Source organism: Sitophilus oryzae, unplaced genomic scaffold (genome assembly GCF_002938485.1).
Source record: "Sitophilus oryzae breed Bouriz unplaced genomic scaffold, Soryzae_2.0 scaffold_1625_pilon_pilon, whole genome shotgun sequence".
NCBI classification, from domain to species: Eukaryota; Metazoa; Arthropoda; class Insecta; order Coleoptera; family Curculionidae; genus Sitophilus; species Sitophilus oryzae.
The window spans coordinates 1,453,043-1,467,919 of NW_022146309.1; the positions used below are offsets into that span (position 1 = coordinate 1,453,043).

At 33.5% G+C, this 14,877-nt stretch overlaps 1 protein-coding gene across 2 annotated transcripts in view; it reads right to left on the reverse strand.

Moving 5' to 3' along the window:
* Positions 1–3,608: 3,608 nt before the first annotated feature.
* LOC115880485 (cullin-3) overlaps positions 3,609–14,877 on the reverse strand; it is a 51,066-nt gene continuing 39,797 nt past the window's right edge. The window contains exon 12 of one of the 2 annotated variants that reach the window (XM_030897691.1): positions 3,609–4,143. In XM_030897691.1, the coding sequence (XP_030753551.1) occupies positions 3,919–4,143 (225 nt within the window). In that variant the 3' untranslated portion in view covers positions 3,609–3,918. The remainder of the gene's footprint in view (positions 4,144–14,877) is intronic. The other variant, XM_030897692.1, reaches the window with a different exon arrangement.

A 14,877-nucleotide genomic window follows, 5' to 3' on the forward strand; every position in this document is an offset into this window, starting at 1 on the left:
CTCGTTGTTTAACCTTTCTACAGTACGTCTGCTGGATCTGTGTCTATGAAAGGAATGCGGACAAAAAACATTTAAATAAACAACAATATATTTTATACGTCGACTTGACGAGTACGTCACCGCAAATCGCTCCGCCCCCTTATTTTATTGGCTACTTGCAAATTTGTCGAATTTTTACTGATGGGACGCGTCGTCTAATTTTTTACGAAAACATCGAGAGAATATCGTTTCCCCTCTCACGGATACCCGTAGCTACAGAACGGACAGACATACAGTAAATTTTTTATTTTTGCCAACTCTTCTGGACTAGAAATCGTAGCTTTTTTGATGGCAAAAGCAACATTTCTCTTTCCTTTTCGTGTGTATCCAGTCTGAGTAGCAAACGCAAGTTCAGCAGGACATATTAAGAAACCAATTCTTGTGTACGTTTTCTCTTAGTTCTAGTACTAACAGCACTAAATTGTCTTGAGTTCTTTCGCGAATGCGTTTTTGCATGTTGCTGAAAGGTGCTTTGGCACTTAGATTTATAAACATATTCGTTAAGCCAAATTACATATGTTTCTTTAAAAAGTCTTTCTTATTTCGGTAGCACCTTTTCCAACGTAAAGCAATTTGAGTTGAAAACCATGATATTTTGTTGGTTAGGTCATCATAGTCAGCAGTGGGGAAGCGTTGTATGACAAAGTCGGCCATCTTTTTTCTCACAACTAAAGAAGTGGCATTTCCCATCCAGCCATTTTCATTCAAAAGCTCAAATAAGTGTTTTCGACTCACGCCCGAAACTGTACAAAATAGGAAAAAAATAAAAATTTCACAAGACTGCACCTATCAGCAGCTCAGTATATTGTTACACGATAGGCAGATATACTAGCTTTAAAATAAATTTGGTTTGACAGTGAAGAAAAGGGTCGTTTTTTTTTCTGAGCCTTCCATTCTTTAAACTTTAATAAAATTGTAAATACTTCTTTGACATCAATTATATCAATATTCGTGTTTCGAAATAAGTAACTAAACTTACCTAACAAATGAGCAGATATGTCTGAATTAAAAAACAAACCACGATATTCTAATCTCAACACAAGTAGTAAAAAGAACTTCAAGATACTCGAGAACAAATTCTATATAAATGAACATTTATATTTTTGTTTACTTTGTCCTCAATTTTATCGCATTCCGATCCACCAAATACAAAACTCTGATATACAAGTAAGATGGGACTTTATTCTATTTATAAAATTATACATACTATCAATCTTCAGTGAAGACAAACTTGTCACCTAATGTCCCCGTAATTTTTACATTTAGACCACTGTGCGGGGCGCCGTTGCATCGACACGGCAATGAGCAGGCGAACGAAGAGCTGGGAAGGAAAATCGCAATGCGATTCTCGTTCGCACCGGCCGACGGCGGCGCGTCATCAACATGGCATTGGGCAGGCGAACGAGGAGCTGAACGAAAATCGCAGCTCATCGCGGCATCGAGAATGCGATTTTCGTTGGCACCGGCCGGCGCGGCATCGGGAGCGGGTACGCCAACGAAGAGCGGCGAACGAAACACATCGGCCTAGACTAGATCGCAAAATCACATTCGCAATCAGGGCCCATTAATTTTTATGAAGCGGTGGAAAATAGGCTTATGTTTATATGTAGCATAATATATATAATTTATTAGTTTTAAATTTTGGTAATAGTTTTAGATTTATAATATAATTATGGATTGAAAAGGTTAAAAAATGCTTGTTTTCGGTTATGACTAATTATAGTTACAGTTGCTCCCAGGTATAATTCAGATTGTTTACAAATGATTCATAAGGACAGTTTTTTGGATTCAAATTATAAAAAAATTATCTACTTTTATCCTTTATTTACTAGAAGACATAGAGTACGGAAAAGAAACTCTATTAATATGGATACTTTTTTCAGCCCTTTTTATTTATTATATTTTGTTATATTATATTATATTATTATAAACATTTTTATAACAATCCATAATATAATATAATTTTCTGAATATTAACTAACAGTTGTGGATCGGCTGCTATGTTAATTTAAATACATCCTTTACAATCAGTTTTTCATTTTAGAGACATTTCAAATATAATAAAATGTGATATTGTCCTTTTATTTATCTAAAAGTTCGAAAGTTTGCACTTGCACTGGACTGGTCGTATTACAGCCATCGGCGTCGGCTTCTTTTGAGTATATGTAACTCAAAAGAGTTACATATACTCAAAACAAATGCTCGTTTTGAGTTACATATAAAGAAAATGTTTTTAAAAAAAAGATAAAATAAACAGTTTTTTTTCGAGTTATTGGAATTAAAGTTGGCGGCAACCTTTTTTATAATAAATTTTTCGTTAGTATACCTACAGACTGTCTAAAAGCACATTGGAATATTTTGAACATTTTATGTATTTTTAATTTCCCTTTTAAATTTATTCGGTCTGTTCTAATCAAAAATGTTTAAAAAAAGGAAACTAAGTTATTTGTGGAGTTTTTTTTTGGTAATTGATGAAAATTTTAAGTGCTATATGTGTGCAGCAAAAATATCATAAAAAACAAGCACTACAAATTTTAAAAGGCACATGGCATTGAAACACCCAACAGTTTCTTTGTAAGTTTTTATATAAAAAATGACTCCGCTATTTATTCTGTTTTTTATTGAACATTTTGAGATTGAGCTTCTCCAGTTTACAGCTTACCAATTTAAAAATATTAAAATCGCAATCGCTGGTTACAGTCGCAGCGATTTATAAATCACAATCGCAGTTTTGCTCATCTCTAGTTTTTAACATAGAATTGAATTTTAAAATATGATTTTCTATTAAGCGAAAATGTCAAAGGTTGACATATGATATGTCATTCTTTTCAGAGTGTCATTTTCTTTCGAATAAAGTAAAAAAATACCGAGGGTGCCATTTAAAAATCAAAAGTTGTAGTCATTTCCGGTGAAACAGGAAGTGACCAAAAACAATTGAATACGCCAATCAATCCTAATTTATATCAGATACTAATATACCAAATCTCGTTTTTTAACTGAAAGTAAAGTAAAGATTTCAGTTAACGTCTCGTTTTTGCTGCCAGGGCTAATCTGGACGGGGCCGAATCCGAACCGCGGTCCTCGGCCATATCATGGTCAATGGCCTACCGACTTGGCAAGTGTCTAAATCAACTCTTACTCACGAGATATCCGATCTCATCCGGCCTCGAATCGGCGTGAATGAGCAACGTGTGTCAATAGATTTTACACTTTTGCCTTTATTGGACAACAGCACGATACAGAGTTTCGAACCGGTCACCCGTCTATCCACTAGTATCGCCTTACGTCGCTTAACTTCGGTGTTCTAACAGGAACCGGTGTTTCGACGTAGCTGGGCTGTTGCCCATCAATTTCTTCAGAAATGTTATCAGACAATCGCGTCAAATCACTTTTATGGTCCCTATTTGTATTAGCTCTGAACTAGCGTTTAACTGAAAAAAATAAACAAGTTATAGGGGTGAGCCACTTTTGAAAAAACATCCGGTTTTCACGGAGCCACTTTTGAGACGCACCCGGTATAAGAGGTGATAAGAGAGAGATATATTAAATGGTATTAAAACAACTTCTCCAAACTTATAATGGTCATGTTTTGATTTGAGAGTCTACATTGTATTTTACAACTGCAAGAAAATAAATAAAAGTCGGAAAGATAAATCAAAAAACGTGTTTAAAGTAATTGAAACAATTAAGGCAATATATCATTATTGGTTCCTTGAACGCAAATTGTGGTGAATTTGTACAGTTTGTTAATTACTAAATTTACATTTTTTTGTTCAGAAGAGTTCCAGATTGTATTAACCATACACACTATTCATAAAAAGGCGCACTGTAAAAAACCACAATTGCACGATCGAAGTCTTGCAAATATTTTTAGTCACCTCAAGCAACATAGGTGTATACTTTACGATCTTCTGGCGTGCGAGCTAGGTATTCACGCTCGATCAGTCCTTCAATACGCTTCTTTATGATCACTGGAGATGGCAAAAAGCGGCTGCGTAATTGTTCAGTGACTTCCGTCACTAAAATGTTATGAGCCATGCGCTTCCGTGACTTCATAATGCGAACAATTGCAGCTTCAATCTCATGTTTCCGATCCTCATCGACCTAAATAAATAAAATAGTTCATTATATTTTTTTACAAAAAAGGATTAAAGAAGACGTAAAAATACAGGGTCCGGCAACAGTGCGTCGGGCATCTGTAGCTCATAGAATAAAAAACTTGAGAATTTTGTTTAAGTGCAAACCCAAGTATGTAAAGTGCGTCTGCTGGATCTGTGTCTATGAAAGGAACGCGGACAAAAAACATTTAAATAAACAGCAATATATTTTATACGTCGACTTGACGAGTACGACACCGCAAATCGCTCCGCCCACTCATTTTATTGGCTACTTGCACATTTGTCGAATTTTTATTGATGGGACGCGTCCTCTAATTTTTTACGAAAAACATCGAGAGAATATCGTTTCCCCTCTCACGGATACCCCGTAGCTACAGAACGGACAGACGCACTGTACTAGGATGTATTTTAGAAAAACATTTTAACTTCTACAGTGTGGCTCAAAAAAGTGTGAGAGGATCGGGATAATAATCTTTTTTAAATGGCTGTATATTATGGCATTTTGGGGGGTCCGTTACAGTAGCCCCCCCCCCGTTGTCCAAACTCTTTAATATTTTAGCACTGTATTGCACCCACCTAGCACCCAACTTACAGAGCTAGCACCACAACCCTTAGTGAATTACAGGACATTTTTAACGGGGGAGGGGGGGCTAATGCAACGCTAGCCCCCCCGGTTGAATTTTTCCAAAACATTTTTTTAACAAATATCGATATATTGAATGATGTAGATCTTTTGAGTTACCAATAGTTACCAAAAAGTAGTAAGCAATTTTGATGCTAGAATATTTGTAGTTTCCATGCCCATATTTATTTGTACAGGGCGTTGCCAAATTGTTGAAAAAAAAAACATAATTTTTAGGAGTCTCTCACCGATTCACCGGTTAGGTTAGGTTGAAGTCAGCTGCCAAGAATTTTTTGAAGCCCTTAAGAAAAAAAGGCGTTTTAAAATCAACATCTAAGACCAGTTTGACCGTTTTGTGGGATGTCGTGATGCAATTTTTGGATCCCAACTTTCTTAGTTACAATAAAACGAAAGGTGTTGAGACCCATTTGCAATCATTTTCCATTGTTTTATATCGAAAATAGAAAAAAAGTTGCTTTTCCTTAAACAATTTTCGCAAATAGAATAAATCGTGGATAGAAGGCATTTCATTAGTTACAGGGAATTCAAGCTGAACTGATGGACGCTTAAAAGTTTAATTTCAATCGGCTAGTATAAACACGAAACAAAGACTCGTTAAAGGGTTAATACAGGACCTTTCAAAAGAAGATTGGTTTTTGTAAGTACTGTGAGGTTTAGGTCTAGTGGAAGTAGGGATGCTGCTGTAATAATTGTTGAAAACTCTGAAACTCTATCGAAAGGCACTGAGTTCAAAAAATCAATGAATGACACCAATAGTCAGTTCGGCAATTTTCCTCAAGACAAAAACATCCACATGATGATATGCAAAAGCCTTTTTTAAATTTCTTATAACTTCTAATAAAATTAAATGATTTATTAGTTTTAATAAAAGTGTAAAATATTGTCTTAGATCCTTACTATATATAAATTAAAATTAAACATCTATTTTATTTATTTTTTAATAAAATAGTGTTTTTTAAAATAAAATATACAGGGTGTAACAAGATTACAAAGTAATTAAGAAATAACTGTTAAATAGAGTTTTTTGTAAGTGTTTCACCTGATATCATCCTGGGGTTCAGATTACTTTACATAATTCTAAAATATGAGTAAATATATTTCGATAGTTTCAGAGATATTAATAAATATTTAAAAAAATTATATTAATTTATTTATCTATATTTTTCAGCCTTTCCTAAAAAAAATATTAAAAATACAAGAACTGTTCTGAAATCAAAACTATATTAGGTATTTACTTTAGATGGTCTGTACTTACATTGCTATAAATAAAATGGTAATCGTAAATCATACAGGATAATGAAAATCCTTCGGCAAACTTTCTAATCAAAATAAAAAAAAACACTAAATCGCCACAATACACCAAAACACTTTTACTTTTACACTGGACGCGCGTTTCGCTAACCATGTTAGCATCATCAGCAGATGATTATAAACTTAAAGGAATTACTGAACGCAAATGGTCTCGACAATAAAACTGTGAGTGAATATATTGAGCTTACATCGTTATGTATGAAACAAAATTGTTTTCAATTTAATAACAACTTTTTTGAACAGCGGGAAGGTACAGCAATGGGTAATCCATTGTCTCCATTTTTGGCTAATTTATTCATGAGCAGGTTTGGCGTGGAGGCTAAGAATCAGTTTGAGTATTTTCCAAGAGTATGGTTTAGGTATGTGGATGATATTTTTGCTGTTTTTGACACACATTCAGACACCATAGATAATTTTATTTCTAAGTTAAATAATCGTTTTCCTTCCATTAAATTTACGCATGAAATTGGGAACAACGACAGATCACCATTTCTAGATGTATTAGGAATTTGATATCTATAGGAAAAATACGACCACACGCAGATATATTCCTAATGAATCACATCATAGTGTTGAACATAATATGGCTAGTTTAAATTTCTTAGTTCATAGATTACTTAGTTTCCCACTTTCCAACGAAAGATATGAAATAGAAAGAGATTACATTAGGAATGTAGCTGAGTGTAATGGATATTCTCCTTCACTAGTTGATAAATTAATTAGAAAACGTAGGTATAGGTTAATGATTTCTGAAAATTCGACTTTTCAAGTGGAGAAAGATACGTCTAAATATTTTTCGATGCCGTTTGATAGAGAGTTATCCCGTGGTCTAAAAGGAATTTTTAAGAATGTCAATTATAAACTTGTGTATAGTGCTAATAATAAATTACAACAATTATTAGGTAATCCAAAAGATAAAACACCTCCACTGGAAAGGTCGGGTATTTATGAAATTTCGTGTAAAGATTGTAATCATATATATGTTGGGCAAACTAGAAGATCAATATTAACTAGATTTAAAGAACATTTAGCTCAGATAAGATATGGTAAACCGGATAAATCTTGCGTTGCCGAACATATTGTTGATAATGAACATTGTATAGATCTTAATAATTTAAAATTGTCTCAAATTACAGGCAATTAGATGCATATGAGAGCATCAGAATTAATAAATGTAAAGATAGTATGAACAAAGTCAACGGTCCAATTCCTTCAAGTTCTTTGTTCCTACTACTCTAGTGGCGGAAATCTAACTGTTACGCTCAGTTGGCTCTGACTCGGTTGGCTAGATTTTGCCACGCCCACTCGGTGCCCACTGAGCGAGTATATAAACGCTCAACTTGTAGATTGTACTTTAGTTTATAATCATCTGCTGATGATGCTAACATGGTTAGCGAAACGCGCGTCCAGTGTAAAAGTAAAAGTGTTTTGGTGTATTGTGGTGATTTAGTGTTTTTATTTTGCTGTGTAACACCAAAGGTTCCAACCCTCAAATGTAAACTTTCTAATATAATGCTTCTTCGTTATACTCGGAACACCCTGTATATTATTTTTTTCAATAGATAATTAAAAAATAACCTTTTTTTGTATTCAGAGTATTTCAAAATTTTTAACGATTTCGCAGATATTCGCGGTTTTATATTTCATATGGCATTTTCCACAGTAAATTTTTATCAAAGCCACCCAATGAATGTTCTCTTGTATTTTACTGTTGAAAGAGCCATATGAAATAATACTGCTTGAATCTGTGAAACCATTAAAAATTTTGAAATACTTTAAACACAAAAAAATGTTCATTTTTTAACTCTCCATTATTAAAAAAAATATACAGGGAGGTCCATTAAAAAAAAACAAAGAAAAATTATTTTTTATTTTAGAAAGTTTGGCGCAGGAGGTTGAAAAATATATATTTTTCATATTTTTTATCAAATAATTAATATTAATATCTCTAAATAATTAATATCTCTAAAATTATCGAAATATATTAACTTATATCTTAGGATTATGTAAAGTGACGTGAAAGGAAGCCAAAAATGCAATAATATACAGGGTGTTTCATTTATAAAAAATCATCTCAATCCACTAACAATTTTTTGAGCCACCCTATAGAAGTCAAAATATTTTCCTGAAATACATCATTGTACATACTTTAGGTCTGCACTTAAACAAAATTCTCAAGTTTTTTATTCTAGGAGCTACAGATGCCCGACGCACTATTACCGGACCCTGTATACCGGGTGACTACAAAATCGCACCAAACATCGACATTTGATGGCTTTTTACTCAATAAGTTTGAAACTTGGATTTAAAATATACTGGATGGTCCCAATTGTCTTCGGAATCTTCGGCAGCATATTCTACAGATAAAAATAAGTAAAAAAAGTCTTATAAATTTATGTCCTAAAATGTTTCGTTTCGGAGATACAGGGTGTAGAAGTTTCATTTTTATTTCGTTTTTTATCGAAATAATTTCTGAACTAAGTTCATATTTGGATGAAAATTGGTGTCTGGGTATTTTTGACATGAGAAGTTTGATTTCGATGTTAATTGTCTCCTACTTGGGGGGGTGCTACATCTTTTTTAAATTATTCAAAATACAATAACTTTTCGTCCGTACCTGTATAAAACTATTGGTTGAAAAAATATACATTTCTCTAATTTTCTGCGTAAAAAATGTCTCTTGGTAAAAAACGCTACGAGCAACCGTTTTCAAAATATTTGAAATGGTCAATACATGTCAGTATTAACAAAAAATAAGCATGTTGACTGTTGATAGTTATTTGACTGAAATGATAAATTTGTGAAATTTTTATTTTCTTTAAGCTAATCATGAATTTTTCTAGAAAAAAAATACGATAAAACAGTTCTGTTGAATCTTTGGCACAAAAATATTCTAAGTTTATTATTTCAAACTAATAAAACTATAGTCTGTCCAACGAGAAGATCCTTGACAGTGATAGATGTGTCTGTCATTTTAATTTCAAAGTAGTTTATTTTATTTTACAAAGAAATAAGTTGGTACAACTGGAACGCATCAGGAAATTAATATATTTAAAATTTGACTGACAAGTGATTACTTCAAAATATTGTAAAAAAAACTGTATAAAACTGAAAAAATGTAATCGAGTTATTTTATTTACTAAAAAACGGTATGTGTTAATACAAAACAAACAAGAACAAGACGCCACATACAAAAAAAAATATAAAAAAGAACTATTTCTTACTTTCAAGCTTTATGAAACTTCCCGCATTTATAATTATATTTATCAATATAACTTATGTACAAATACAAATTTGGGTAATCCTGCAGTTTAGGCCGACGAAAAATTGCGATCCAGATATTGACCGCTGTGTTGCCAAACTTAAGAATATAGGTTTGGAAATAGGGAAATCTGAAAAATATTCACTCTGATGTTGTTAAAGATTGTATCAAGATTTACTCTGAAAATATTTTATTGCATAGGATATTGTTCAACAATGCACTTTAAAAAGTTTGGAAATTCTGGCTCTCCTGAGATTTTGTTTCTCCACATAAATTCCTGTAAATAAGAGCCAAACAGATTGGGAGAGGTGCCAAATTGCCGTTTTAATTTTCTTTTAGCTCTCATCCATAAATTTTCAACATTTTGTGTGTGAATTCGAGGATCATTGGGATTAACAAAATTTTCTTGGTTAATAATGACAAGATGTTCATAAACACCTCCACCGAGGACATTTATGTTTCGATAGGCTCTCTACCTATCAGAAACGATAGTAGTACCAGGAAGTATTATATCTAAAATTGTTAATACCTATTTTTAAGGACAAACAAAATGTTAGCTATGTTGTTAGCTATGCATTTACCAGTCTAAATGATACTAGGCATGCAATTTATACCCGGTATCTCTCCTAGATGGTTCCCTCCCTTTGAAATGAACAAGTTATAGCCATTTTCGGTTTAACAGGAAGAGACAAAAATAACAACTGTATGCCTATCAATGCATATTTATGTAACAAACCAACCAACCAACCAGTTAAAATTCATTATTTGTTTATCTTGCCACAAAGAAGTTATAGGGGAAGCCTTTCATCGGGGTTTACAATAATCGTAGAAGCCATAATTCTTATGAAACTAAAAGTTATAATAGTTGTTTCAGCTTAATTATAATTATATTCTGTATTATTCCCTATAAATCTTACCCGCCCCGCGAATGGGTAGTCGTTTGTTATATAAATTAAATGTCTAATAATAAATTAAATTTCTAACAATTTAAAACAAGCAATCACTAAATTCCGTTAAAAAGTTAATGTGTTAAATGGCAACGCCGCATATGATCGTTAACGGTTGCCTGACGACTCGCTTTATTTTCGTCGGCCTAAACAGCAGGTATACCCAAATTTGTAATATTCCGCAGGAATAAATAAAACAACATAAATAAAACAAACTATTTTATTAATAATAACATTTACCAAATTTTATACCTTAAAGGTTAATTAATTAACTTTAATCTTAATTTTTTTAACCTTTTGACATTATTTTTCTGCAGTACTAAAATCCATTATTTACCTATCGTGTGATGTCGATATTTTATAGCTACTCCAGTTTTTACTATGTGTTTAGTATGGTCCATATTCGAGATGCACTTATCTACGACGAGATGGTATACGAACTTTATTGATGGTAACTTTATTGGTGTATAGAGCTACATTCGAAATCAATTCGCTGGCCGAGTGGCACTTCGACGTTAAAGTCGGCACGAAATTAACCATTCACAACAAATTTCAATTCGAATTTTGCGCATGCGTGTTTAAACGTTCTCCTGACATTTTTTAGGTTAGTTGTTGGTTTTGATTTTGGAAGAGTCAAAATCCGAGACAGTTGTTAATTAAGTTTTCCAAGTTTTTATGTTTAGAAAAATGGAAACAAAAACGTCATTTACTGATGATTTTTTTCTAAAATGTGTCTTAAGCACCCAAAACTTTTTCTCGCCATTAAAATGGGTCGGACACCCCATTTTTTGGGTTTTGGTAAACCCTTTGGTTTTCGGTCAAGCTAATTATTGAGCTGCAATAATAATTGTCGTTTTTTTTAACAGCAAAGCCACAAGTCCTAATAAAATAAGAATAGCGTCCTTCGCTCATTTTTCTTTTAATAATTATTTACTTTTCACAGGAAAATGGCTTGTAACCACGACACAAACAAAATAATTATTAAAATTTAAATGTCAAATTTGTCATAATTGTCAAACGAAAATTCCGTGCTGAAGTGGAAGTTTGCAGCTTGCAAGCTTTCAATCCAACTTCAACTTGCACTCTGGCGTCGAATTTTGTTGTGAATGAGTACACTGAAGTACATAAGATAAGCTTGCGTGCCAAAGTACGACTCGGCCAGCGAATTGATTTAGAATGTAGCTTAAGACTTTCTGCCTGGGCAGCGAATATTAATCATAAACTGTTCTCTGGGTCTACAGTTAATTTTCACTCGATTTTTCCTCCACTTGATTTCAAAAGACACAAAACACACGTAATAACACGAATCAAAATGCATCATCTTCCAAAACGCAGTATTTGACTAAAAGTTGACACAAAATTCTAACCTATAATTTGGCAAGACTTTGACAAACGTCAAAAAAATCTAAAGGCGAGTTCATACGCATCGGCGTCCGTTTGTCGTTTATCGTTCCGTCAAACCAATAAAATTGAAATACGATCTGTCATTTTTGAAATAAACCAATAAAACTGGTTAAAAACAACAAGAGATGACGCATGACGGATTTATAATTAAACTCATCCATAGTTAACTTAAAAATTATTAGAAACTTTTTTTAGTTAAATAAATAGATTGGTATGGGACGTCATCTGCTTTTCTTCTGTCATCGTCTGTCGAAATCTTACCTGAGAAAAAAAACAGAGTATATCCATTCAACATGTACAATGTTTGTCAATAATGACATGCATTGACTATTTCGATTCCAAATATCTTCAGAACCATTACTGGTAGCGCGTTTTAACAAGAGACCTTTTTTTACGTAAAAAATGATGGAAGTGTATATTTTATCACTCGGTAATGCAATACAGGTACGGACGAAAAGTTATTACACTTGAAACAGCTAAAAAATATGTAGGTGGCGTCTCCTACAAGTAGGAGTCATACTTATATAAAAAATCGAATTTCTCATGTCAAAAAACACACAAACATCAATTTTTATCCAAATATCGGCGTTAGCTCAAAAGATATTTAGAGAAAACCGAAATAAAAACGAAACTTCTTCACCCTATATCTCCGAAACGAAAGTATTTTAGGACTTAAATTTATACGAACTTTTGAAGTGACACTTCTTTACGCGCGTTGCGTTGGGGGAGAAAATTCAAAGCCGGTGACACAGGACCTTGAATGACGGCCGTGCCGGCCGTGACGCATTAGCTGGCGGGAATGAGTGTGTTAACGACAGTGTTGCCACAGCCACGCAATTCGGGGTAGATCTACCCCTTTATAAAACAATTTAACCCCGCTATCTCGTGATAATCTACCCCGATGAAAAATAAGCTTGTGCCAACACTGGGTAACGATCTGTGCCATACGCGGCTAAGAAAATTACTATAATAAACTTGATGCTGTACCAACCTGTGGTTGTGTGCTAGAAAGTAAATTTTCATACATATTTTCATCAATAGGTTTGTAACTTCTGAACGGTCTAGGTAAAGCATCTAGGTTATTTGCCAGCTCAGAATCAGGATTTAGAGTTAGTAACTCGCATTTTCATTGGAGGACACATTTCATATTTATTTCCAACTAATAATCAACGAGAATATTCGTATAATTTAATAAAATTACTGTAAATCACTATAAATAATGAACAAAACAGACCACAGTCCACACAAAACAAATTGTTGGATAGTAGTCGTATTTTGGTTTAATGGCCACAGCTGCCAGGGCTATCCGGCCGTTTGATAGAATCATAATTTTTTAATAAAAATAAAAAAAACATTATAAAATTATAAAGCTAGAATGGTATACGGTTTTATATTAACTCTAATTTTTTGAAGTTTATAAAAAACATTCATAAAGAAATATATCCTTCAAATCATTCAATTTAATAGCTGTTAGTAAGAACCAACTGTTTTTTTACTTATTTTTATTTGCAGAATATGCTACCGAAGTTTCCCAAATACAATTCGGACCATCCTGTATATCATTTGACTATCAATTTCGATTTATCTGGAAATGAACCTAACCGAAGAATTTTTAAATGACGCCCTGTATACTCCTTTGGTTTTAATGGAAATTCAATATGGAGGCAATTTTGTAGTTACCCATAGAAATCAAATCAAACAAAGTCGAAAAATATTTTTTCTACGACTAGCCTCGAAAATGCAGTTTGACACATGGAAAACTCGATTTGAAATTGGCGTTTTGCAAACTGTTGTGTGCTAAGGATTTAGCGCACGACATGTGTCATTTTGCACACGACATGTGCCAATTTTACCATTTTTAACCTCCAATGTTTAGCTGAAACGCCAAACGCAACGCAGCCGTCAGAAAAGTGTCATCATTACATCGCAAATTATTTCACAAAACTGGCAAAAACTGAGTCTGCTGCTAATTTGTAGTCGTAGAAAATATAGCGTAAAAAACTCGTTCGAAAACTTCTTTGTACACTCGTTCGACTTGTGGCTCTTGCCTGCGGCTCGAACCAACCACAGATTATACAGATTATAAACTTTGTTTTTTCTTTATTGTTTTTCGTGGTTCCAATTTTCGGAATCGGGCACTAGTTAGGTTACTAGTTTGCGCACATAGCACGCCCACTTATGGCCTCCAAAAATTGTGCACAGCGCCTGACCGGCACAGTTATTAGAGAGATATCGGAAAACCGAATAGTGTCATGCAGTATTTACGGGTACCTTATCATGGTTACAATATGCGCGAGTCAATTTTTAACGCAACACCCGCTAATAACGTTACCGCTTGACGTAATTTGCGGATCAATTACACCAAGCGCTATTTCTAAATAACGTTTAAAAATTGATTAAATGGGCATGTGCGGCTATTTGACAACCGGGGCCGGTCGGCGAGATCTTTTATTTTAGGTTATGTTTGAATTGTTTTGAATTATTACTTTAGTTTTATTAGGTAATTTGATATTTAAGTAGCTGGGATTAGTTTTAATTAAATAAATATGGCCTAAAATATTGATTTCACCTCTTCCAATATTAAAGAACCTATAAAGAGGCTTAGGTTTAGAGCAGATGACGACTTAGCCCTTCTAAGAGAATTTGTTGCTTGTTGCCCTAAACCCACTGGCATACGTTGAACAATAAAGCACTGGGAATAAGCACTTTAGCCCTTTAGTTTTAAAATACCTAGTGAACAAAACAATTTCAAAGTTTTAGATTCAAAGTTAGGTTAAGTTTAAATAGCGGACGCGACGCGAACAGAATTCTTTCCGATCCGATAACTATAAATGAAACTCAATACCACCTCACGTAAAGGAAATAACACCTGGCCTTATTAACGTCCATGTACGCTATTCGGTTTAGCGATATCTCTCTATTACGCTGTTTATTGTTATTTTACGCGAGTTTATTTTTGGGCACAGGAAATTTTACTCGTTTGCACATCGTCATAAAAACAATTTTCGTACCACGAATTAGGGACAAGATTTTTATCTGTATACTTATAGGATACCTAATCTGTGAGCCAACAAACTGTCGAACTCGTGTGCAAAACGTCGTTTTCGAAACTCGTTGTTTAATATACTATTGTTGTTGATTTTGCAGTATTAT